We start from the raw sequence: 26,431 nt of genomic DNA, 5'->3' as shown, positions 1-26,431 counted from the left end.
GTGCTTACAAATAGTCAACCATCACAATTGAGAAGAAACTTAAACTCCAGTAACACCGCCTCTTCTGCAGTTAGGTACCGTCCGTACACTGAAGACTGAAGCCACAACTACAGCTCCAAGAACCGGCAACACGTCGTTTAAAACCTCAGCTGTCGTGGTTTAGGTGTCCCAGTCAGATTAATATGTACTGCTGGTTTCATGGTGTCATAGTTTGTACGTGCGTACCTTTGGCGTACTCTCTCGTTGTCGGATTATGTAGTCCAGGTTGTTGGTGATGTGCGTGTCCAGTCCACGGGCCAGGTTCCAGGGCTTACAGATCCAGTGGTTATCCTCTCCCCTGAAACACACAGACACATCTTTTTATCCTGTTTAGTGCTGATCAGACCTTCAGCAACATATTTCTGATTCTATTAAAGTATTAATTAAAAGGTGTAACATTCCCAACCTCTGTTGTCTCTGTTGATAACGCTTGATGAACTGTGGCAGCTCTGACTGGAGGTTGAAGGTCTCCGGTAGCCAATCGGGCTGCGAGTCGCCTTTCACTCTGTGAGCCACGGCGGCCATGCAGTCCTTCACGGTGATGATGCTCTCACAGGGAAACTGGTTTAGCATCACATGAGGTCGTTCCTCGCTCAGCTTCCTGTCAGAGAACATGTAATGATGATTGAGTCGTGGTTGTACGCCTCTGCCAACCAGTCAAGTTCCAGTTTACGCCCATGTCTGTCCAAAATGTCATCACTTCCTCTTTTATCCTATGCAAAGAACATGTTTTGTGAGGTAACAGTGACCTTGACCTTTGACAACCAAAATCTAATCAGTTCATCCTTGAGCCCAAGTGGACGTTTGTGCCAAATTTGAAGAAATTCCCTTCAGGCGTTCCGGCGATATCGCACTCACGAAAATGGTACGGAAGTACAGATGTAAGGACGGACGTACAACCCGAAACATAAAGCCTCCGACCACGGCTATTGCCGGCGCGGAGACATGCTGTATAGGGTTTGGACTTGAAGTCACAAATTTGAGTTTGACTTTAAGCAATGACTTTAAACCTCATGGCTTAGAAGACTTGATCCACTCCCCAAGGCCAAAGCAGGGGAACGTTATCGCCCTGACACACCAAGCCGACAGTCAGCCGTCGGACAGTCTGGGGCCGTTGGTGAGCGTCCGTCAAAGTCTGTGAGTGTGTGAGTGTGGACGTTGGTATTGGCCCATGACATGCATCGTGCTACAGTAGCTTTGAGTTTAGGGTTATTTTTCCTGAAATCAATGATCAGTGCCAATGCATGCTGTGGAGTTTCAGATTTTGAATGCACTTTTTAATATTATTTTTAACGGAGAGAGACAGTGATCATTATGAAACGGGGAGAGAGAGGGAATGACATGCAGCAAAGGGCCACAGGTCGGATTCGAACCCCCGGCCTGTGCGGTACGGACTCAGCCTTTGGTACACGGGGCGCCTGCTGTGTTGTGGTCTATTTTCATGGTGTTTTTATAAAAATATAACCTAAGACAACTATATCATGCATTTACACAAAATGTTCATATACTAGGATATTTTTGATTAAAATATAAACTTAGAGACAATCAAATATCACGTATTCTGCCACACAAGCTAATGTTAATATTACATAAAAATGTGTGTCTGATGTATTAGTGAGGGAAAAGCACACTGGCTCTCTAGTTGGGAGGAGTGGAGCATGGCAGGGGGTTTCTAGCAGAAGGACTCCAGCGAGCCTGCAGCATCAGCTGTACCGTTACATCCAGGCTTGTAGACAAGTGCGAGGGGAGGCGGTTTGCAGGCTGAGTGGTGACACATGAGGGGGCTGATACTGTAGGCAAAAGGAGGACGCTTCTGAGATTTGAGGGGGGAGGTGATACAAACTGTAGGTAAGATGAGGAGGCTCCTGTGATCTTACACCTCTAGCTGTGGCATGAATGGAGGAGGCTCGGGTAAAAAGTTCAGAGACGTAAATTTGTCAGAGGTAAGACCAAAATAAGGCAAGGCAGCTTTATCTGTATAGCACATTTCAGCAACAGGGCAATTCAAAGTGCTTTACAGAAACATTAAAGGACATTGCGACAAAGTGCAAAAGAACATTAAGACATAATTAAAACGGTTATAAAAACATAAAAACATTAAAACATTAAAGATTAGAAAATAAAAACAAGCTAAAAATAAAAGCTAAGATAGAAGTTAAAATAGAATAAAACACAAAAGAGTAAAAGCTCTAGTGCAGTATCAGATCATCATCTGGTTTAATTAAAGGCAGCAGCAAACAGGAACGTTTGAAGCTTTGATTTAAAAGAACTCAGAGTTGGTCCTGCAGGTTTCTGGGAGCTTGTTCCAGATATTTGGTGCATAAAAACTGAACGCTGCTTCTGCATGTTTAGTTCTGACTCTGGGGACACTAAGCAGACCTGATCCAGATGACACTAAGCAGACCTGATCCAGATGACCTGAGAGGCCTCTAAGGAGGCCTCATGGGGATTCATCAACATTTCAGTCTGGCTCCTAGTAATGACCCTGCATGACCCTGGCTTCATCCTGCAGCTGCTGATGAATCCTTATAAGGGCCTCCTAAGAGACAATGCGTAAATGTGATATACCTGGAAAGGTCCTTAATTCCCAGAGCTCCCTATTTGACTAGAAGTACAGCCGACAGGTGGCAATAACCTTTAAAAAATAGACACTGTAAGGCACCAAACATATTGGAGTCAGATGATGTAAACGATATCTATATATCTTATATACTAAGCTCCCCAAGTCAGTTCAGTCCGGAGCGGCTCGGGTTTTGGTTGTGTCTCTTTCTACCATTATTGAACACAATAAAAACTCTGCTTTTTGCATCATACTTGGACCGTCTCCAGAGAGTTACTTGAGTATCCTGTGTTGACTTTTTTGATACCTTGATAATTGAGTTTTAAAGAAAGCTGATCAGAGGGCTCAGACACTTTAGGCCCGAGGCCGGAAATATCCTGCTTCTACACTGCACTCTCGCTGCTGCTGCTTTCATCTGACAGTTACAGACCATTAAACACGGCTGTGTGCAGATCTGCAGAAGCACAACTCCACCTTAATGATTCCAAAGTGTAATGGGTTTATGCTATTCTTGTGACTCACTCCTCCGCGTAGACCTTGAAGGATAGAAGGGAGACTGAGACACAGAGACTATCAGCGGACTTGGGCCCGTCAGGCTCGGAGGAGGAGGAAGAGGAGGAGGAGGAGGAGGAAGAAGAGGAGGAGGAGGAAGAAGAGGAGGAGGAGGAGGACGAGGAGGAGGAGGACGAGGACGAGGAGGAAGAGGAGGAGGAGGAGGAGGAAGAAGAGGAGGAGGAGGAGGAAGAGGAGGAGGAGGAAGAGGAGGAGGAGGAGGAAAAGGAAGAAGAGGAGGAGGAGGACGAGGAGGAGGACGAGGAGGAGCAGGAAAAAGAGGAGGAGGAGGAGGAGGAGGAAGAGGAGGAGGAAGAAGAGGAGGAGGAGGACAAGGAGGAGGAGGAGGAAGAGGAAGAAGAGGACGAGGACGAGGAAGAAGAAGAGGAGGAGGAGGAGGAGGAGGAAGAGGAAGAAGAGGAGGACGAGGACGAGGAGGAGGAAGAAGAGGAGGAAGAAGAGGAGGAAGAAGAAGAAGAGGAGGAGGAGGAGGCAGTGAGTTGTGGCTCTGAGCCCTGAAACTTCATCCTCACCTGCTGATGTTTATGAACTAGTGACCGGCCTTTGACCTGGCGTCTCCCGTAGCTCTGATTCTACTGTAACATCATGTGTTGAGATATAATCACCAGGAAAACCTTACAGGATCATTTTAAGTTCAGCTGTACTGTGTTTATGCTCTCAACCTTTCAGTCACTAAATCGTGAAGCTAAATCCCCCCCGATGTATCTCGTCTGACTGCTGATGAAACGGCTCCGCTGAGCCACCAGGAGTGTGAGTGAATGCAGGTTGTGTGTGTTGCTGACCTGTAGTTTTTGATGTGAATATAGCTCCAGATGATATCGGCCTCCTCCTCCTCCTCCGTCAGCTGGAACCGCGGATGTGTCAGGTTGTTTGTTACTTGTGACAGATCGGCGTAAACCCTGAAAGCAAAAGCACAGAACGATGAGAAGGTGTGGAAACCATGACAGCAACAGGCACTACAGGACACAGCAACACTTTTACACATAATGTGGTGGGTTAAAGGCATTAATGAAGAATTAATGAAGCATTAATGAAGAGGAAAAGCAGCAGCTCTCTCGGTACGTTACCTGCCACGAACCCAGATAATACAAGAAGATGTAAGAAATGATATGAGAAGATATAATATATAAATGAGAATAATATAATAACACATATATAATATAAATGTATATAGTATAAATATTCTTTTGTACCCCTATCAGGAGCTATAGCTCCATCATTTATTATATCTTCAACTGTGCAATACTGACTTGACAGTGCAATAATTCAGCTGTGCAATAAGCGTGTCTACTCCGGCATTAACACTGCATTTATTTATACAGAACATTTAAACTAATATTCTTATTTTACACTATTCTTGCATTTTTATAAATGCATGCATTTATATTATTTGCATATATCTTATTTTTTCAGCAGTATTATTTGTCGTTATATATATTTCTTATTTATATTTTCTTATGATTTCTCTATTTTTATATATTTATATTCTAGAATGGGAGCAAAATGTAACTCAAAAAAAAAAGGTTTTATTATAAAATGGAAAAAGTTTGATTCTAGAAGTAAAAGTTATGGAAAAGGGAACTCACAAAATAAGGAATATGGAGGATGTTAGATGGAAAATATAGCTAAAAAATATAGGCAGACGCATGTGTCGATCCATGTAAATAATATTGCTATATCTCCCTCCTTCATTTAAAAAAATATATAATTTAATGTATTATTATTATTAATTTTAATTGTTTTGTATTATTATTATTATTATTATTAATATTTAATTTCAATTTCTAATGCTGATGTTTTCTCTTGTGTACTTATTTTTTTGGTTTCTAAGCTCATTACGTAAAAATTGGTTTATAACCTATTTAATTACGAACAGTAAATTACATGTATGAAAACAACCTCGAAAAAAAATAAAGAATAAAAAATCAAAATGTATTCCGCTACAATTACTATTAAATAAAGGTAGTCCTAATCCAGGTATCACAATATGAAAGAAGCATAACTCGATTACTTGCCGTTGCTTTGGGATTACCTCAAGATGACTTTTATTTAAACTTAAATACTGATGTTAATATGTTTTTATTTTAAGGTGGAAGGTGTAAATACAGCGGCCACTTTGGGACGAACTTCCCTCTCTACAGCAAGGAAATAATCAGTCATCACTTTATTGATCCCCGGGAGGAAATTTCTCCCAATCTATAAATAAAAAAATAAAAAAATAAAAAAATAAAAAAATAAAACAGACTTAGAGAAATTATACGAAAATATAAAGAAGATATATTTATAACAACATTGCAAATAATAATGCTGAAAAGAAGGATCTATTGTTCAGTTCTGAAACGTAATCTCCCTCTTTAACAAAATCATAAAAACATGTGTTATAATTATTGTATCAGAGCCATACAGATGTTTGGGTCGTAGCTTTTACTGAGTGACAATATCAATATTTAATTTAGATAGACTCAGAATCATGTAATCATTCATAAGTTTTAAATGCTCATGTACTCATTATGCAGCACTCATATAACCGGTGTGTTTTAATGCATCACATGCTTTTCAGGAATCATCAGTGGGTTAGTTATCTTTGTATGATTGTGTTTTATCAGGCCTCATGCATTTTTGTACTAATGTTCATAGTAGCAGTCACAGAGATGAAGCAGGATGTATGTGTGGTTACAGGCTGTTCTGATCTGGGACCGCAGGTGATAAAACTCATCTTCAGCAGAGAGGCATACAGTCCACATATAAAACCATATATGAGCTTCCTCCGGACAATGTGCGTCATAAACAACACCATATATGGGCTTCCTTCCAGTTTTCCGGGTATATAATGTGCCAACCTCGCTAAGTGCAGCCCCTATGGAGGTGTTGATGTTCATGATGTCCCTCTATGTTGTGGTCCACATTGACGTATGTTTACCTACCATTGACGCATGTAACTCGTAAAAACACCTGTATAAAAACACCCGTATAAATACTGAAGAAAGAGACACAGAGACACGGACACAGAGACACGGACACAGAGACACGGACACAGAGACACGGACACAGAGACACCCCAGGTGGAAGGAAGAAGACCTATTTTTACACTCTGTAATTCTGTTACGGGACACGGCTCTGTCTTAGAAACCTGATGGATAGATTAACTGTAACCGGTTATAATTGAATTTAAAAGACATGTCCGATCTCTCCTCATCTCCTTTGGCTCCTTTGGCTAATTATAATATATAATTATAATAAATGATGGGGTTATAGCTGCTGATAAAGGGGGAAAATAAATAAATAAGTATATGTTGTATATATATGTATAAATATACAACACTTTACAATCTAATGAACATGTCTACCGTTTTCTAGACGAGACATTTGATCCTAAATACAATCGATTTACTTTAAGTTGATAAGGTCTGCTTGACGATAAAGTAGAATAAATTAAATATCTATTTTAGTTTGAGCAGTTTACAGTAAATGTTTGTACCGGTTGTATCGGATCGTGTTCCATGACGAACACTAAACGGCGTGCACGGCGTCGGTGAGGGCGGCTGGTTTAGTCGGCATCGATGCAGATTCACTGTTGGAGGGTTTTAAAAACCACTTCCTCTCGCCGTTAATTGGTTTGGAATCGCACTTAAAGCTTAAGTAGGCAGTATATTTTTGGCATCATTTGGCAAAACTTCATTAATAACCTTTCAGCATATTGTAGTTCAAGTGTTCTGAGAGTAAACTAGACTTCTGCTCCTCCTCATGGCTCTGTTTGTTTTCAGGCTTTACAACATCTAGCCCCGTGACGAGAGACTTTGAATATAACTGAACACCTGAATACAAAAAACTGTATTCGGGACAAGCCCTTCTGTATATAATGTTAATATAATGTTGAGGTGCTGAGGTGAAAGACTTACTTCAGGATCTTGTCTTCGGGGACAGTGTAGGGCTGGACTTCCACAGGAAGCTGCTCCTTGTTCTCCACGGCGATGGCCTGGAGGAACAGACACAGAGGACGCTATATATATATATAATATATATAATATATATTATATATATATATATATATATAATATATATATATATAATATATATATATATATAATATATATATATATATAATATATATATATAATATATATATATATATAAATATATATATATATATATATATATATATATATATATATATATATATATATATATATATATCATATATATTCTCTATAAATATATATAGAGAATATATATAATATATATATATATATATATATTATATTATATATAAAATAAATATATAGAATATATATTATATTTTATATATATATATATATATAAAATATATATATAAAATAATAATATATACAAATCGAACCTGCAAATACCGATAGGGAGTCCTCACCTCGTAGTGAGAGTCCGACGGCTCGGCGGTGACGCTGCTGACCCCTTCTAGATCGTCAGGTATCCATGGTAACAGACGGCATCGTCTCACCAGGGGGTCTGACTCTCCGTACGTATAGTCACGGGTTACTTCATCTGTGGAGGTAAAAGGACTATTGATTAATATGGAAATGTTGTCTCTCAGTACTCTTTGACCTCGTACAATCTGTAGCTCTCAAAAAACAAAACAAAAGGGCCTCTGAGAGAAGTGGTCTTATCTTGTGGGAATGTTTACTTTAGGAGAAGCACACTGACCAGGTTACATTTGAGTCTTGAGACTATTTTCACGCCTCAAGCTCCACAGATCCACATGCTGCGTTAAAGTACTGGTGGAAAACTGGGACATCTGGGGCTTTTTGGTGAAACGTGTGTAATTTCAAAGACCCCTCGATTAGAACACACACATTTACCAACTATGTAGTCAATACAGTAGCCTATAAATGTAAATATATGGTTTAAATAAGCTACTGCTGCTAGGTCAGGGGTCAGCAACCTTTACTATCAAAAGAGCCGTTTTAGGCAACAACAAAAAAATCTGTCTGGAGCCGCAAAACATGTGATCATTGTGATGAAGGTAACACAGTTTATAGTCTAAGTATATAGTATATAAGTCTAATGCAGTGAGGGCCAAAGAGACAATGTACTACGGAGTATTAGGGCCACATTGAGGGAAAGAACATCTGAGATTTACACAATAAAGTCAGAATATTACGAGAATAAAGACATAACTTTACATGAAATAAAGAAAATAAGAAATCTCAGATTACTTTTTTCCCTCAATGTGGCCCTAATACTCCGTTGTACCGTGCCATAGACCTACAACAATGATAAATACAAATGAAAATGTAAACACAATACAAAACAGTTGTTCATTTCCATTTTCAGGTACCTTCAGATAACGTTATCTATGTCTGTTAGTCTGGTGCACTGCTCATCTTACCGTCCTCTGATAACGTTCCCCTCCCCCCAACACCATGTGATTGAATCAGAGCTACCAGATACCGCAGGTCTCAGGCCGGTCACTAGCTATCGCTCAGAGCCACAGCTCACTCACTACTGCATCCTCCTCCTCGTCCTCCTCCTCGTCCTCCTCCTCCTCCTCCTTCCTCCCTGTGTGTGTGTGTGCGTGCGTGTGCGGTCACCTCCTTGTTGCAGGTTCTGCAGAGGCCAGAGCACCGAGTAGGTGAGCTCTCCCTGAGCGTAGTAGAAGGGAGCCATGCTGCAGCTGGGCTGGTAGGAGTGCTGCACCTGGGAGCCGAACTCATCCATGATGTACCACACGGGAACTTTATCCTCCGGAGACTGCACGAGAGAACGCGACAGGAAGAGGAGGAGGTTAAAGGTTGCTGACCCCTGGTCTAGTAGAAACACAAAATACAAGTATGAACCTGGAAATGAGCTGATATGAGACCTTTAAATGAACACACAGTTGCTCCTTCATAGCTCCTATCTACTGGATGTTTCATAAGGGAGGATCTTTCTCAGCCTTTATCTGCTGAGAACTGACGGAGCAACGGTTTCACACGAGAAACAACGAGGACAGATATCACCGTGTGAACCCCATAAGACAGTATAATATACGACACAGAGTGTTTACATTTACATTACTGAATAGGAACGAGAGCTCGGCTGCATGTAAGAGTGTTGCTATCTTAGATTTTATAAAGCTGCAGTTGGTAACTTTGAGCAAATATGATGAGAAGTTATTATTTATTATTAATACTGAGGTTTCAATCCCCTTTAATATCTCTGGGTGTATCAGAGCAGCGTCGGCAGTGTAAGAGCGATGGTGTTTTCTGACGTACCCCCTCGGAGAGTTTATAAGTCTGGTTGTACTTCCACATGCGCTCCATCACCAGCTCCACCAAGTCCGGGTCGGGGGCCTCGCCGTGGAAGTACATCCCCATGAGGGAGGTCATTCTGGGCAGCAGGCCGGGTATCTGCTCCAGCTGCTGACGGGCGCCGTCCGTGCGGTACGTCCAGGCGTGATCCACCAAGAAAACACTGCAGGAGGAAGAAGAAGATGGACGGAGTTCAGCTTAAAAGCTCATCTTTTAAAAACTCAATTTAAAAGTGCTTTTTTTATTTAAATCAATATATCAGTCTTTTTCTTTTAATTAAGCTTCACTGCAAAATTAAGGAGCTCCAAAGTGTTCGTAATTAAATAACTAACTAAAAAAAAACGACTTTATTCTCGTAATATTCTGACTTTATTCTGTAAATCTCAGATGTGTTTTCCCTCAATGTGGTCCTAATACTCCGTAGTACATTGTCTCTTTGGCCCTCACTGCATTAGACTTATATACTATATACTTAGACTATAAACTGTGTTACCTTCATCACAATGATCAAATGTTTTGCGGCTCCAGACAGATTTTTTTTTTTTGTGCCTAAAACAGCTCTTTTGCTGGTAAAGGTTGCTGACCCCTGACCTAGGGTTCCATAAACCATCCTGTCAATGGGTATGTTCTGTCCTGTGGCTCCCTCACCTGGTGGGCTCTGAGGCCTGCAGCCCAGTCACCCTGGTCACCACCACTTTACAGCTGATCACTGCTCCAGTATAGACCCTCTTCCTCTCCTCAGTCTCTCCATCTTCCTCCTCTTCTTGTTGGAACTGCATGATTCCAAAAACTTCCCCAGCATCATAAATCTATGACACACAAAAAAAACATCATCATGTCACCACCAGACTCCATTAAAAAATATGTCAATTTAAAATCTGTTGCTTCTCATCTTCAGCACGCTGCCATACACGAGTTTAAACACGTTTAAAATATTTTTGGTTCCACTTCAACTTAAAATTGGCATAACTCCAATACCCCCCAAAGCAGCACTTCCAGTTCTTGCAGAACACTGTTCTGCTAGCAGACCAAATGTACCCTGAAGTGGGCGTGTGAACTAAAAAAGATGGAATTTTCATTGAAACAAAATACAGATTGGTGGATAAATTATAAGCCGAATTCACCCCAGGAACATATACATTTGGTAAATGGTTTTATCCATGCTGTATCGGATGTCTTTGTTTGCAAACAATGAAGGAAAAGTGGAAAAACCTGATTTTTTAAAAGGGAGTTTGGCACTACTTCCTTCCTTTGTGATACATTTGTGAAGTTAACTCAGCCGAACTTAGCCGAATATCGAGTCATAACATAAGCTAAAGTTGTGCTTATCTTAAATAACAGGCTTATCATTTATCATAACTTTTTGCCTTATTTCATATATTTATTCATGCAGTCTGGTGGAGTTCAGCAGTGCTGCCTGGCTGCAGCTGAAAAGACGATAAAACTGAACTATAAAGATCGAATTTGCATTGAAACAAAATACCGACTGGTAGGAAAATGATATGCCGAATTTACCCCGGGAACATACATATTTGGTAAATGTTTTTATCTATGCTGTATCGGATGTTTTTGTGTGCAAACTATGAAGGAAAAGTGGAAAAACCTGATTTTTTAAATGGGAGTTTGGCACTACTTCCTTCCTTTGTGATAAATTGGTGGAGTTAACTCAGCCGAACTTAGCCGAATATTGAGTCATAACATAAGCTATGGTTATGTTTATCTTAAATAACGGGTTTATCATTTTGTCATAACTCTCTGCCTTATTTCATATATTTATTCATGCAGTCTGGCAGAGTTCAGCAGTGCTACCTGGCTGCAGCTGAAAAGACTTTAAAACTGCTACAAAATTGAAATTTCTGTGCTGTTTTTTTTTATTATTCCACGACAAGACTGCAGCGATTTAAACATTGCATTAAAGAAATACATTTTACACACACATTAAGGTGTGGTAGGATGCCTAATGCAGGTAAAGTGAGCAGCAGACAGACCTCACTGGTGATCTTGTGGTGCAGACTCCTCCAGTAGATTTGGGGGATTCTGGAGGACTGCAGGGCTTCAGCGTGGAGAGACACGAACACCTCGAACTCCTCGTCTTCATTCATCATTTTACCGTTTGTTGACATTATTCAGAGGCTGATAATCACTCACACGTGGAGGAGATCTGGAGCCAAACCCGGAAGGAGTCTGACAGCTGAGCCAGCAGTGCATTGTGGTTTTAAAGGGCACCTGTTCTTCTTCTTCTTCTTCTTTGGTGTTTATTGGCGGTTGGCAAACCATCTTAGAGGTGCATTACCGCCACCATCTGGACTGGAGTTTGGAACAGAAGATTGTGCAGAAACAAAATAGAACTAAAAAAAAAAAATTAAATAAATTAAAAAAAAAACTCTAGATTCTTTTAACTAAATCAGTTTTTCTCAAAAACTGAATAATTTCACTGTATATATTATCTGCTTTATTCCCCAATAGACCTGACACTGAAAAGTCATGATGTTTTGCCTTCCTTAGTGTCTGAAAAAGGTGATTCCTCTGGATAGTGTAATTACTGCAGTGTATCAGTACGTGTTTAAAGGGCACTTGTATTTTTTTCCACTACTTTATATTTCTACTCTTTGATGGAGTATCAGGGTCATATTGAGGGAAAAAAAATAAATCTGAGATTTCGGGAATAAAGTCATAATATTATGAGAATAAAGACATCATATTATAAGAATACAGACGTAATATTATCAGAATAAAGTCGTAATATTATGAGAATAAAGTTGTGATATTATGAGAATAAAGATGTAATATTATGAGAATAAAGACGTAATATTATGAGAATAAAGACGTAATATTATGAGAATAAAGACGTAATATTATGAGAATAAAGACGTAATATTATGAGAATAAATACGTAATATTATGAGAATAAAGTCGTAGTATTATGAGAAAAAAGTCGTAATATTATGAGAATAAAGACGTAATATTATGAGAATAAAGACGTAATATTATGAGAATAAATACGTAATATTATGAGAATAAAGTCGTAGTATTATGAGAAAAAAGTCGTAATATTATGAGAATAAAGTCAGACGTTTACGAGAAAAAAAGTCGTAATATTATATGAATAAAGTCGTAATAATATTATAAAGAAGTAATTTTACGTGTTATTTTAGAAGAATTTCTGAAGAAGGAACCACACTGATCTGCTGGGGGAAACTGCCTCTTTTGTAGAGGAGGAAATTAATTTTTTTCTAGTAAAGTTATGACTTTATTCTCGAAATCTCTGATACTCTGTCATACTACTCCACTTTTACTCACTATATTTAATTTACTGCTGGAGTTACTTTGTAGATTAACACAATTATACTGCACACGTCATATACAAGTCATTTTTGTTCATTACTGAGCCCTAGAATACTTAATTTTAGAGCTGTCAAAGTTAACACCATAACAACATGCATGTTGTTATGGTGTTAACTTTGACAGTGGGCGTAATTCCCCTTTAAATAAAGGATCTGAACATCTGTAATTCCAGTTCTTTGCATTCGGATCTGCTGCAGTGGCCATCATCTACACATTTCTAGGAGGTTTCTACTCAGTTAACTGCTTAAAATGAATCACATTAAGAGAGAGAAACAGCAGAAAGCTGTTAGGCATTCTTGTCCTGTTTTCTTAAACATACAGTATCCACTTAATAAATAAAACCATATTCCTCTACCACATTCAGAGCTTTGTTTTGATGCAATGTGATGTGTGTGTCAAATGACGTCTTCCACATGTAAAGTTAGAATAAATCTAATAAATGTGTATTTCTTAGTCAACGTGTATCAAAATACACAAGAAAAACTAAATACAGACACATTTTTATTCAAATAAATAGAAGAAACAAGAGCTTGAAATATTAACGAACGGACAAATGGAGTTATGAAAACTTCATAAATACACACACACAAAGCTTATTGCTGGCAAGCCTCCAAACAGGAAATAAAATGTTATTTAAACACAATCACTTCAGTCAATAAATATGAAGGATGAATTCAATGAAACTAAATCAAATCTTAAGACTGAGTACCATGAATGTTATGTGCAGCTTACTGTACATCGAGTACAATACGTCGACCTGGACGTCACCACATGTCATCAACACGTTGATGCATGAATCAGCTCCCAGCGGAGGGAAGAGGAGGAAATGTAACGCCACTAAGATGTTTTATCATAAAGCTGTTGAGCACTACGTCATACTTTAGACGTCTTTATGTTGCTCAAGTCGCTTTCACACCTGTAGCTCAGTTCGTTTGGTTCGGACCGAGGAAACATATGAGACCCTGCTGCCTTTCGGTTCTGGTCCAATTTGGTTCACACTCCTGCATTCATTTGATAGGTTCATTGCCACATGGACCCACAAATCAAATTCTGGTGTGTGTTTATGTTCTCCGGTGTCACAAAGAGCTCACCAAGAAATAATGGATTAACGAGCATTATTAGTCCAGACTGCAACTAGGGATGTCACGATACCAGAAATCTAGTAGTCGATTCCAATACCAGTGAATTTCCACGTTCTCGATACCAAATTCGATGCCGCAGTAAAAAAACAACAATAAATCCCCTGTAATGTGTACATGTGTCTATATATATCCTCTTATTTGCAAGCAGTAGTTTAAATCCACTGACATGGTGACATTTCACCGGGTAAAGGCTACCAGAGGTGGGACCAAGTCATTGTTTTGCAAGTCACAAGCACAATTGGTTCAAACAAAGTGGATCTGGGGAGTTAAGTGTAAGATAATCAAATGCAAGTCCCAAAAACATTCACCGGAAATACAGAGTCCAGAATTCAATATTAAAAAAACAAAACACCACTTTTCAGAGATTTAGCAATAAGCAACAAAAGATAGAAATTCAGTTTGTGCAGTTCAGTTTTTTCCCCACGAGTGAATCCTCTTCTTGAACATGGATCAGGAACAGAATCAGGATCTCTGCATCTCTGGATCTCGCTGCTGCATGGCGCTGTTGTGTGTGTGTGTCGAACTCCGACAGAGAGCAGAGGACAGAAGCAGACGCATTTTGGCGCTTGGCGGGTGTTAATTTCGGACCCTGCAGGTATCGTATATTCGGTACTGTAGAAAACGAGTCACGTTTTTAGTATTTTGGCATCGACTTGGTACCGAAGTATCGGTTCTCGTGACATCCCTCTAGGATATTACTACGGACATTCATGTAATATTACGTCACAACGTCTGCTGTATTAGCCGTGTGTTTACTACGTGTTTATTTGCGTATAGAGCGGGGAAGTGAGATCGGATCACAAGTGGTCACTGGAGACGAATGTGGAGACGCATTCTAATGCCAGGTGTGAACAGACGTACTAAGAGCTGTCCACTTGTGATGGGATCACTCAGGACGCGTGTTAATACCAAGTCTGAACAGGGCCTCATGTAAAACTGTTAAAGTGCCTCATGAAGGTGAGAGGAAATGGTCTTGGCTGAATATTGAGTCTCCAGTATCCCAGTCATGTGCTTTGTGTGATCCACCACCTCCCTAAGCCTTGCCTAACAGTGAATGTAAATCACGACTGAAAGTTAGTCGCATATCAACGCATTATTTTCTGTAAATACTTGAAACTACATTATCTTTATACGCAATGTTACCTACTGGCATCATTTCCCAGCATCCACCACTGAGGGTGGATATCCTTTTAATATGGCTTCACCTTTACATCTTCAGGAAACAGTCTTTGGCATTGCCCCACATCTGTATTCCCTGCAGGGAGAGAGAGAACACTCATCATAAACATGACCTCTACAGCTGTCCTGTGACCTTCAGATGTGCTGCTCTGTACCTTTTTACACATGCTGATCTGCATGACGGCGTAGTTGATGAGCGCTTCTCGCAGATCTTTGTCTTTCTGCTCCTTGAAGCGTTGCATGTCCACCCACGCCCTCTCAACATGCTCTCTGTGGTGAAAACAGATCAATTATATTAAATATGTTATATATATATATATAGAATCATGGACAGGACACGTGATTCTCTGTCAGGCCCCGATCACACAGAGAACGCTTTGCAGGTGGAATTGGAACATTTGCTAACATTTGAGTGGACCTTTCCATTTGAAAACCCTGGAAAAGAATGCAGATGAACCCTAACCCTTTAAGCAGTGACCACGACTCACTCGCACTCGAGCGTTTTCTCCTTGACGGCCTCTTCACCCTCCGCTATCAGCTCCTCCAGCAGCTTCAGTCTGGCCTCCCTCTGCTCAGGCGCCTCTTGGCCAAAAAGCTTGTTGGTCATGCCTTTGAAGGAGAACGTCCGCACAATCTAAGAAAGATGAACACACAGAAAAGTATGTTAGTTTGGAAGCTGTTAACATCTCGGTCTTAGCTTGGTTTGCTTAAGAATAACAGACAAAGGAAGAGTAAAGATAACATGAGTATAGTGTACCCCCGTAGCCAGCTCGTCATGCTGCTGCTTCTTGGAGATGAGGTCCTGGGAGGCCATCTCAAGCTCAAACTGGGTCAGCTCATGTTTCCTGCACACTGCCCTGCCAAAGCAAAGTCTACTACATAATATCATAACATCATGCAGCTCTTATGCTCCGATACAAGCCTTTCACATAGTAGTGGAACACAGAGAGTAAATATCCAATGAACACAGATCTGATTAGGGATTATTCAAGGTGGAAACTTTCTTTGGGAAACTAAGTAAAGGAATAAAATGGAAATATAGGAGTTATCTGCTCAGGCTGTATTTACCATGTCACATGTAGATAGGAACGAACCCTTTACCATATCAGAAGCAGGCATAATCCAGTCATTTACAAAATAAATCCATTCATTTGTCAAACACCATATAGGTGCATCTCTAATATACATATATACATATACATATATGCCCGAACACCACGTAACCGCTGTTGATTTTGGCAGCTATTTTAAATTTAGTTTTAGTCTTGAGACAAAAGACTTGAGTCTTCATGTGAGTCTATGCGGAGGTAGAAGTATGTTACTGCTTTTATTGTTGTAGTCTGAGCAACGTGACGTCATATCCGCTCCGTACGCGTCAAAAAACAAAACAAAACTGACAACAAGTCAGGACTGAGGACTGAGACAAGAAGGTAAGAGACGGTTTGTGTGTGTGTGTGTGTTTGAGTTTTTATTTTTTAAACTACATTTTAGTCTCGTCTTTTATCGTCAACGATATTGCATGTTTAATATTGTCACCGTTAGTGTTTAATACCGGCGTCTCGTCATCGTCATGGAAAAAAAGTCATTGACGAACATATTCCATCATAGTTTTAGGAACGAAATCAACACCGCGCGTAACACCGACTACCACGGCAAGCCTCGACATTATGATGTTCACGGATCCGTTCAAATATTTTGTGAAGATGTTGCTAACATTGTGTCTCACCTCAGAGCTTCAGCATAGAAGAGATACTCTTTCAGTTGGTCTGCATAATGTTCCTCTTCTTCTAAGATATCATCTATTGAGGCAGCATATCTAAAGACAAAAAAAAAACAAGCAACACAGCTGGTAGTGGCAGCAACAATCCGAAATGTAAGCGTTATATATACACGTAGAGGTAATATCTGTCGGTGAATTACATAAAATAAAAGCATAATAACAGAGATAGATGGATGATGACGGCTCATATACTCACGCATCCATATGATGACCGGCACTTTGCAGCCCGTCTCCCATCTCTCTCTCTATGGCGCTCCACTCGCTGCAGTGAACACACGGGTACACACACACATTTGCAAATTAGCAATGAGAGTCTGTCACACATTTGAGAAGAATAGGTTTTGTTTTCCAGTATGAATGATATGCATTGTTATTTATTTGCTCTACTATGTCTCATAAGTTGTTGCAGCAATATTTGGGTTGATACCATTTGTTACACAAGCTAGCATGACATGGCGATGGATTCAGCCTCTGAAGGACAGTGAAGTCGGCAGGTCCCAAAGGGTTAAAGTAGATTGTTTCTGTTTTCCAAATTGAGATGCTGAACAGATTGTAAAGCCCTATTTGTGATGTCATGTGCAGATACATTATGATGACGTGCTTGTTTATCGGACCTGAAGACTCTTCCGTAGTTCCCGTGGACCTTGTAAACACCGTAGAGACGATCTGCAACCCTCTAGACAAGACACAGAAATAAACACCTGAAACTTTAGATGTTAATTAAAAAACATAGTGAATATGTTTTGATTCAGATTTCCAGCCTAACGAGCAGGTGTCAGGAGTACTTTCATTTATTTGTATACACAAATTAATAATCAGTGTCAAGTTCCTTCAAGAACAAGAACTGAGGTGATGACATGTTGAGTCTACTCTGGTCAGTTAGCTCCTGAATGCATCTCGTGGGGCGACTGTTTTCGTCAACTACTGTTTCCAAGGTCAAGAATGATCTTTCAATCTCAGTACACAAATTATTGTTTTTTCCTGACCAGCGAGAGAGAGAGAGAGAGATAGAGAGAGAGAGAGAGAGAAACAGAGAGAGAGAGAGAGAGACTTACTGCTCGTGCTCGGAGCAGCTGAGATGTGTGAGACTGCAGCTCATCGCTGTAGTGTTTCATCTCCATGAAGCGTCTGAGAGAAAATACAGAAGGCGGTGATTACATTTCCTTTACCTCCCTGCTACCTAGTTGTTTAAAAACACCAAAAATGAATCCTGATTTACAGGTTTACTGTCCCCCCCCTCGCTCCCACTGCCTTTCTCTTCATACATCCATGGCCTTTCCCCTGTCCTGTTGCTGATTGGCTGGAATAGTGCTGCGTTCAGGGTTAGATCATTTTTTTAAATCTAGCGTACTCTTGATTAATTTCATAACCATTACCAACTCTATCTTTAAGGTAATATCTTAGTTATTACATGAAGTTATCTTTGGTAAACACTAACACTAACTTACTTATCTGGATTTCTCACCCTGAAGGTGGCACTGAGAGCTCTCAGCCTGGAATCCGCCTGGAATACGAGTAACAAGGAGGTGGTCAAGCTTTGTGAACACTGAAAATCTTTGTATGAATTGCCTGTAAGATTAAAGAAAATTCCACAAAGTACCTTTGCCTGAAATCCTGTCTCATACACCACTTCCTTCCAGCCGTGTTCCTGCCACACATAGCGGTGGAAAAAACGTTATTCATCGAGCCTCTGATCTGTTAACTATCACTTGACTGACGCAGAGTTGCAGCAGGTACCTCAGTGAGAAAGTGGTGGAGGATCTTGTCGTTGGAGAGGACCGGATGTGATGCCACACGAAGCAGAAAGTTCTCCAGCCCGACCCGGCGGCGCTCCACGAAGTCTGGGTCCATGTTGTCTGCCGACAGCTTGTGCCACACAAACTCTGCCTGCATGCAAGAGAACAAAGAAACATTCAGTGTTTCAATGACATTGTTGCAGCGTCTTTCATCAATCGTATTGGTGCATCAACACGTACAGTTTAACCATTTATCTGCACTATAAGCCATCGAGGTGAATAAAGCACGTGTACGCCTTCTGTAAAACTGGAAAGCCTTGAAGATAAGCCACTATTCACTCCCCAAGCCTGGTGAGGGCTTTGCTTATTGATCTCTTTATCAACCCTGGCATGGTTGCATTTAATTACTCATACTTTTCCACACTGCGTAGGAACCCTGTGTTGTGTTGTCTAAAAACTGCACTGTTACTGTTTCCCCAGGAGAAAAAACACACAAAGGAGCCTCAAAGAAAAGATGAAATATAAGTTCTGCAAATATATTTCCTGTCAGTCTTCATTAGTCATGATCTTTTGAAGTGAACCAGTCTATTAGAGATCGTTTAATAGAGGGCCTTAATTTAGCCGGAAGCCAGTGGTGATTTCTCAGCCTACTTATTTCTTATCCTGTCACATTATATTCAACATTTCTTGAGGGACATAAAGCAAGGCTACAATCCTCCTGAGTAACACTAAACAGGGTTTGGAAAGCAGAGCAGCCACACTGAACTCACCCTCTTCTCAGGCAGCGGCGGGACCACGATGTATGGATAGGTAACCAACAGGTAGTTCCTCAGGAGTTCAAATTCACTGTATCTCCTCCACAGAGAGTCGGGGGCTGGGTTACGACCGTCTGCGACTGCATCCATTGGCCTTAAGAGATTGAGTTTTGCACAGTAACAAAATACAGAAGTGAATTCATGCACACGAGAGATAAGACAAGAAGAAGTAAAGATATCAGAACATCTCTGCTCAACCCACAGCACTTCCTTTTTTATGGCAAGCCATTTTAACACTTGACTATCTGGAATTAACATTAGAGATGTCTACAATTGCATTTTGACTAGTCGTAATTTACATTGTGACGTCATTCTGACTAGCCAACTACTAACACGACAGTTAGAGATATCTGTAATCCAGTTCTGACTATCCTAAATAACAGCTACAGATATCTCTAATGAATATCCCGTCTAGCTATTAAATGTTAAAACGGCTTGCCGTACCTTTTTAAATGGCCGATAAAGGGCGTGCTGTTCTCACCGTGTTTCGATGAGGTACACGGTGAACGTCTCCTGCATGTTCACCGTGTTCTTGCCGCTCCTTTTCTCAGCCTCAGCGACGCAGATCTCCATTCTGCGCAGGAGAGTGGAGCCTTCTTCCACCATCTGAACCATCACATCACATCACATCACATCACATCACACAGTGTCATTAACAAACTCTGAAAACGGCTCTTTACAAGACATTTGGGCGGGGTCTGAAATTAAGTTTTTTCCCCTTAAAGTTGTATTTAGTGAAGCCCGTCTGTTAAACAGTGTTGGCCGCGGTCGGAGGACGCGGGGGAGACCGTAGCTTTGGTCTCCAGGACCGGAGTCTCTGCTGTACTCTGCTCCTCTGCTCCTCTGCCTGCTTGCCTTCACTCAGCTCGCGCCACCTCTCACGTGCATGCTGCTCACTCCACACTGCAGAAGAGTTAGTTTAGCTCTGAGAATATCTAGTGAATGTTCAGTGGACGTTTGTGCAGAAATAACTGCTGCAGCTCCTCCAGACCAACAGAGGTTTCCCGTGTCTTGTGAAGTGACGGGGCTCCGCAGAGAGAAACGTTATCGTCTCCGACCAAAACTCCGGCGTCTCCCCCGTTCCCTCCGGCCGCGGTCGGGAGGCTGAGGCGGGAAAAGCCAACACTAGGATCAGCAGTGATTCATGGAGAGACCTTCGTCTGGTCAGCTAACATTACTGCCAAGCAGCTGAAATATAGAGTGATATTGTGCTTTTAGTTGACGTGTGTCTCCTCACTGTGTTGAGCGATGCTCCTTCATGTCTATGTAGAGCGAGCTCAAGCGCCAGCAACAGGACGCTGACTTTCGTTGACTTAACGGCCACCGGGTGTCGCTGTTAACAAGACATTTCTGATTCTCACAAACAGTCCCTTTAAATAAAAACTTCTGAGGCTTTCCTTCTGCAAGCTATTAGTCGCTTTGCAGCTGTAAGTTCAGCTAACCAGACAGTCTAGAAAACGGTAGACATGTTCATTAGATTGTAAATTGTTGTATATTTATACATATATACACACAACATATATTTATTATTTTTTCCCTCTATCAGCAGCTATAAATCCATAATTTATTATATCTTTAACTGTGCAATACCAATAATTAAATGCATTAATTCAACTGTGCAATCATCTGGTTTACTCTGGTATTAACCCTGCATTTAAACTAATATTCCTATTTATTTATTTATACTATTCTTGCATTTTTTACACACTTAATGATAGTGTCAAAAACATTCTGCCTACTGAACTTAGGAATGCTTTAAAAAATTGTTTTATATTCCTTAATATAAAGAAAACCTCTCTGCCATGGTGGCAGGTGACCTGGGATTGTTTACCTGCCACAGCCATCATCTACCTGCATCAGGCAGGTGACAGGTGTTTATTTCATTCCCTGCATTTGGCTCATTCATGGCCCTACTTTTTCTTGTTATAGTTAGGCTACAAACTAACAGATGTCCATATGAAGCATTATTTATTAAGCAAGTTCATGTTAGTATGAAAACAACAGTAGACTGAGTGAATCACACATAACCTCTGGAGTTAAAACAAGTTAGAGGAAACATAGTTAGTACCTGAGTAGTGCCTAATCACCGTGTATCCTTCCACTCAGCCTAATCACCGTGTATCCCTACACTCAGCTTCATCACCGTGTATCCCTGCACTCAGCTGAGCTTTAAACCGTCAGCCACTACACCGTTAACACACGTTAACACGGTATTTATCCACTAAAAAAGTTTAAACTGTTTTTACCGTGTTGTTTAGGCTGTTGCTGCCGTCTGCAGCTGTGAGGTCTGAGTCGTCATCAGTGGCCACCGACTCTTCTCTTCCATCCTCCGCCATCATCCTGCTCTTCCTCCCTGATGTTTTCAAGGCCTATAGAAGGAGGCTGGGGCACGGATGTGTGTGGGGTATGACGCATGCGCAGTGTAACTGAAGCTGCGGCCAGATTTTACTGCGCATGTGCAATACCCCCGAAATTATGACGCGTGTTCTAACCTCCTTTCCATAGGCCTTGGATGTTGGTGGTGTGCCTCGACGCATGCGCAGACCGTCCCATCACCCAACGGACGTTAACGGTTTTAAATATTCAAAAAATAGCCTACATATGTTAGATAAGCTGACAAACAAATGTAGGAAAATAAATAAAAAAAAAATAACGAAAGTTTTAAGACTATTACCCGCTTTCACCCTCACACAATAATATTTTTTTTTTTGGTCGTGTCTAGAAGATAACCCGTAAATCTCGCGAGACTCACTACCCAACGCCCTATCCTAACCTCAAGCATCTCGCGAGAGTTTCCCCAACTTAAAGCTTAATAAGATAAAAGATTTAAAAATGGCACAGACTACCCATTTGCAAGTTGACAGCCTAATTCAACAGTACGTCTTCATCAGCCAAAACATGAAGAGAGTGTGCCAAGCCAACGGGGTTCTTCGTAAGGACTCCCGGACTATGAAAAAAACCATTGAATCCCTCCAACAGCAAACTCAGGAGCTAAACAAATTGCTCCATATAGAAAAACAGCAGATTGAAGAGATACATCTCACAGCTGTTTGGAAAGAGAAAACACTTCTCAAAGAAATGGATGAAATGAAAGAGATGACCTTTTTCCATCATATGCAGCTTCAGGAAATGCTCCAGAAAGAAAGGCACGAGAAGGAAGAGATGTGTCTCAAAGCCTGTGAGATGGAGAGTGCACTTTACCAGGAGAAGGAGAAGGAGGAGAAGGAGGCTATGCAACAATCTCTCCAACACCAAATTCAGGACCTTCAGGAAATGCTCCAGCTAGAAAGGAACGAGAATGAAGAGATGCATCTCACAGCTGTTGGAAAAGAGAAAGCACTTCTCCAAGAGCTGGATGAAATGAAAGAGATGACCTCTGTCCATGATATACAGCTTCAGGAAATGCTCCAGAAAGAAAAAGACCAGAAGGAAGAGATGCGTCTCAACGCCTGTGAGATGGAGGGTAAACTTTCCCAGGAGACGGAGGCTATGAGAAATAACAATGAATCTCTCCAACACCAAATTCAGGACCTTCAGGAAATACTCCGGATAGATAAACAGCAGAAGGAAGATATGCGTCTCAAAGCCTGTGAGATGGAGAGTAAACTTTACCAGGAGACGGAGGAGAAGGAGGCTATAAGAAAAAACAATGAATCTCTCCAACATCAAATTCAGGACCTTCAGGAAATACTCCAGATAGAAAGGGACAAGAACGAAGAGATGCGTCTCAAAGCCTGTGAGATGGAGAGTAAACTTTTCCAGGAGACGGATGCTATGCAACAAAACAATGAATCTCTCCAACACCAAATTCAGGACCTTCAGGAAATGCTTCAGATAGAGAAGGACCAGAAAGAAAAGATGCATGTCACAGCCGTTGGAAAAGAGAAGGCACTTCTCCAAGAGCTGGATGAAATGAAAGAGATGACCTCTGTCCATGATATCCAGCTTCAGAAAATGCTCCAGATAGAATGGGACGAGAAGGAAGAGATGCGTCTCAAAGCCTGTGAGATGGAGCGTAAACTTTCCCAGGAGACGGAGGCTATGAGAAATAACAATGAATCTCTCCAACACCAAATTCAGGACCTTCAGGACATGCTCCAGCTAGAAAGGAACGAGAATGAAGAGATGCATCTCACAGCTGTTAGAAAAGAGAAAGCACTTCTCCAAGAGCTGGATGAAATTAAAGAGATGACCTCTGTCCATGATATACAGCTTCAGGAAATGCTCCAGAAAGAAAAGGACCAGAAGGAAGAGATGCGTCTCAAAGCCTGTGAGACGGAGAGTGCACTTTCCCAGGAGAAGGAGGAGAAGAAGGCTATGCAACAATCTCTCCAACACCAAATTCAGGACCTTCAGGAAATACTCCAGATAGAGAAGGACCAGAATGAAGAGATGCATCTCACAGCTGTTTGGACAGAGAAAGCACTTCTCCAAGAGCTGGATGAAATGAAAGAGATGACATCTGTCCATGATATCCATCTTCAGGAAATGCTCCAGAAAGAAAAAGACCAGAAGGAAGAGATACGTCTCAACGCCTGTGAGATGGAGGGTAAACTTTCCCAGGAGACGGAGGCTATGAGAAATAACAATGAATCTCTCCAACACCAAATTCAGGACCTTCAGGACATGCTCCGGATAGATAAACAGCAGAAGGAAGATATGCGTCTCAAAGCCTGTGAGATGGAGAGTAAACTTTACCAGGAGACGGAGGAGAAGGAGGCTATAAGAAAAAACAATGAATCTCTCCAACATCAAATTCAGGACCTTCAGGAAATGCTTCAGATAGAGAAGGACCAGAAAGAAAAGATGCATGTCACAGCCGTTGGAAAAGAGAAAGCACTTCTTCAAGAGCTGGATGAAATGAAAGAGATGACCTCTGTCCATGATATCCAGCTTCAGAAAATGCTCCAGATAGAATGGGACGAGAAGGAAGAGATGCGTCTCAAAGCCTGTGAGATGGAGAGTGCACTTTCCCAGGAGAAGGAGGAGAAGGAGGCTATGAGAAAAAGCAATGAATCTCTGCAACACCAAATTCAGGACCTTCAGAAAATACTCCGGATAGAAAAACACCAGAAGGAAGAGATGCGTCTCAAAGCCTGTGAGATGGAGAGTGCACTTTCCCAGGAGAAGGAGGAGAAGGAGGCTATGAGAAACACCAATGAATCTTTGCAACACCAAATTCAGGACCTTCAGGAAATACTCCAGATAGAGAAGGACCAGAAAGAAGAGATGCATCTCACAGCTGTTTGGAAAGAGAAAGCACTTCTCCAAGAGCTGGATGAAATGAAAGAGATGTCCTTTTTCTATCATATCCAGCTTCAGGAAATGCTCCAGAGAGAAAAGGACGAGAAAGAAGAGATGCGTCTCAACGCCTGTGAGATGGAGAGTAAACTTTCCCAGGAGACGGAGGCTATGAGAAATAACAATGAATCTCTCCAACACCAAATTCAGGACCTTCAGGAAATGCTCCGGATAGATAAACAGCAGAAGGAAGAGATGCGTCTCAAAGCCTGTGAGATGGAGAGTGCACTTTCCCAGGAGAAGGAGGAGAAGGAGGCTATGAGAAAAAGCAATGAATCTCTGCAACACCAAATTCAGGACCTTCAGGAAATACTCCAGATAGAAAGGATCCAGAAAGAAGAGATGCATCTCACAGCTGTTTGGGAAGAGAAAGCACTTCTCCAAGAGCTGGATGAAATGAAAGAGATGACCTTTGTCCATGATATCCAGCTTCAGGAAATGCTCCAGAAAGAAAAGGACGAGAAAGAAGAGATGTGTCTCAAAGCCTGTGAGATGGAGAGTGCACTTTCCCAGGAAAAGGAGGAGAAGGAGGCTATGGGACAATCCAATGAATCTCTCCAACACCAAATTCAGGACCTTCAGGAAATACTCCAGATAGAAAAACAGCAGAAGGAAGAGATGCGTCTCAAAGCCTGTGAGATTGAGAGTGCACTTTCCCAAGAGACAGATGCTATGCAACAAAACAATGAATCTCTCCAACACCAAATTCAGGACCTTCAGGAAATGCTCCAGATAGAAAAACAGCAGAAGGAAGAGATGTGTCTCAAAGCCTGTGAGATTGAGAGTATACTTTCCCAGGAGAAGGAGGAGAGGGAGGCTATGCAACAAAACAATGAATCTCTCCAAAACCAAATTCAGGTCCTTCAGGAAATACTCCAGATAGAAAAGAACGAGAATGAAGAGATGCATCTCACAGCTGTTGGAAAAGAGAACGCACTTCTCCAAGAGCTGGATGAAATGAAAGAGATGTCATTTTTCCATCATATCCAGCTTCAGGAAATGCTCCAGAAAGAAAAAGACCAGAAGGAAGAGATGCGTCTCAAAGCCTGTGAGATGGAGGGTGCACTTTCCCAGGAGAAGGAGGAGAAGGAGGCTATAAGAAAAAGCAATGAATCTCTGCAACACCAACTTCAGGACCTTCAGGAAATACTCCAGATTCAAAAGAACAAGAATGAAGAGATGTGTCTCACAGCTGTTGGAAAAGAGAAAGCCCTTCTCCAAGAGCTGGATGAATTGAAAGAGATGACTTTTGTCCATGAAATCCAGCTTCAGGAAATTCTCCGGATAGAAAAACACCAGAAGGAAGAGATGCGTCTCAGAGCCTGTGAGATGGAGAGTAAACTTTCCCAGGAGAAGGAGGCTATGAGAAAAACCAATGAATCTCTCCGACACCAAATTCAGGACCTTCAGGATATACTCCGGATAGTAAAACACCAGAAAGAAGAGATGCGTCTCAAAGCCTGTGAGATGGAGAGTGCACTCTCCCAGGAGAAGGAGGAGAAGGAGGCTATGGCACAAACCAATGAAGCCCTCAAACTAAAGCTTCAGGAGCTTAAACAAATACTGAAAGACGTAAATGAAGACATACGTCAAGTCAACGAGGCAGATGTAAATGATGGGCTGATGGTTTGGGTCATGGACTCGCTGGGATGGGGATCACATAGGCCCCCCTTAAGGCAGCGCGGTAAGGCGCGGTAA

At 41.2% G+C, this 26,431-nt stretch overlaps 3 protein-coding genes across 3 annotated transcripts in view; 1 reads left to right on the top strand and 2 right to left on the bottom strand.

Moving 5' to 3' along the window:
• ttll12 (tubulin tyrosine ligase-like family, member 12) overlaps positions 1-15,177 on the bottom strand; it is a 20,430-nt gene extending 5,253 nt beyond the window's left edge. Inside the window, exons 1-10 of the mRNA XM_037759935.1 lie at positions 15,070-15,177; positions 11,424-11,681; positions 10,084-10,244; positions 9,400-9,598; positions 8,737-8,896; positions 7,557-7,690; positions 7,072-7,148; positions 3,955-4,071; positions 446-640; positions 226-337 (exon numbers count right to left, since the gene is read on the bottom strand). Of these exons, the coding sequence (XP_037615863.1) occupies positions 226-337; positions 446-640; positions 3,955-4,071; positions 7,072-7,148; positions 7,557-7,690; positions 8,737-8,896; positions 9,400-9,598; positions 10,084-10,244; positions 11,424-11,558 (1,290 nt within the window). The 5' untranslated portion in view covers positions 11,559-11,681; positions 15,070-15,177. The remainder of the gene's footprint in view (positions 1-225; positions 338-445; positions 641-3,954; positions 4,072-7,071; positions 7,149-7,556; positions 7,691-8,736; positions 8,897-9,399; positions 9,599-10,083; positions 10,245-11,423; positions 11,682-15,069) is intronic.
• On the top strand, positions 12,364-26,431 carry LOC119483154 (trichohyalin-like). The gene is made up of 5 exons (XM_037761240.1): positions 12,364-12,369; positions 20,568-20,572; positions 22,671-22,918; positions 23,195-23,824; positions 24,092-26,431. The coding sequence occupies exons 3-5, from the start codon at positions 22,706-22,708 to the stop codon at positions 26,429-26,431; spliced, it is 3,183 nt and encodes a 1,060-aa protein (XP_037617168.1). The 5' UTR covers positions 12,364-12,369; positions 20,568-20,572; positions 22,671-22,705.
• On the bottom strand, positions 15,075-21,834 carry LOC119482440 (sorting nexin-4-like). Its single transcript, XM_037759937.1, has 14 exons — positions 21,679-21,834; positions 19,914-20,038; positions 19,388-19,526; positions 18,619-18,768; positions 18,482-18,529; positions 18,330-18,385; positions 17,937-18,009; positions 17,496-17,557; positions 17,078-17,143; positions 16,828-16,917; positions 15,859-15,958; positions 15,590-15,735; positions 15,257-15,371; positions 15,075-15,177 (listed from the first exon to the last, which is right to left on the bottom strand). Exons 1-14 carry the CDS (start codon positions 21,769-21,771, stop codon positions 15,130-15,132), a joined length of 1,311 nt encoding a protein of 436 aa, XP_037615865.1. The 5' UTR covers positions 21,772-21,834; the 3' UTR covers positions 15,075-15,129.

This window comes from Sebastes umbrosus, chromosome 23 (assembly GCF_015220745.1).
Source record: "Sebastes umbrosus isolate fSebUmb1 chromosome 23, fSebUmb1.pri, whole genome shotgun sequence".
Lineage (NCBI taxonomy): Eukaryota > Metazoa > Chordata > Actinopteri > Perciformes > Sebastidae > Sebastes > Sebastes umbrosus.
This window is presented reverse-complemented; position numbering and strand designations above follow the sequence as displayed.

Coding starts and splice junctions, on each gene's coding strand:
- LOC119482440 (XM_037759937.1), bottom strand. CDS start 21,771: ATGATGGCGGAGGATGGAAGAGAAGAGTCGGTGGCCACTGATGACGAC. Junction 20,039..21,678: donor GCAACAGCCTAAACAACACG/GTAAAAACAGTT, acceptor GTGATGGTTCAG/ATGGTGGAAGAAGGCTCCAC. Junction 17,558..17,936: donor AGCTGCTCCGAGCACGAGCA/GTAAGTCTCTCT, acceptor TGTCTTGTCTAG/AGGGTTGCAGATCGTCTCTA.
- LOC119483154 (XM_037761240.1), top strand. CDS start 22,706: ATGCTCCAGCTAGAAAGGAACGAGAATGAAGAGATGCATCTCACAGCT. Junction 22,919..23,194: donor AACTTTCCCAGGAGACGGAG/GCTATGAGAAAT, acceptor AAACTTTTCCAG/GAGACGGATGCTATGCAACA. Junction 23,825..24,091: donor AGAAGGACCAGAATGAAGAG/ATGCATCTCACA, acceptor CAGAAGGAAGAT/ATGCGTCTCAAAGCCTGTGA.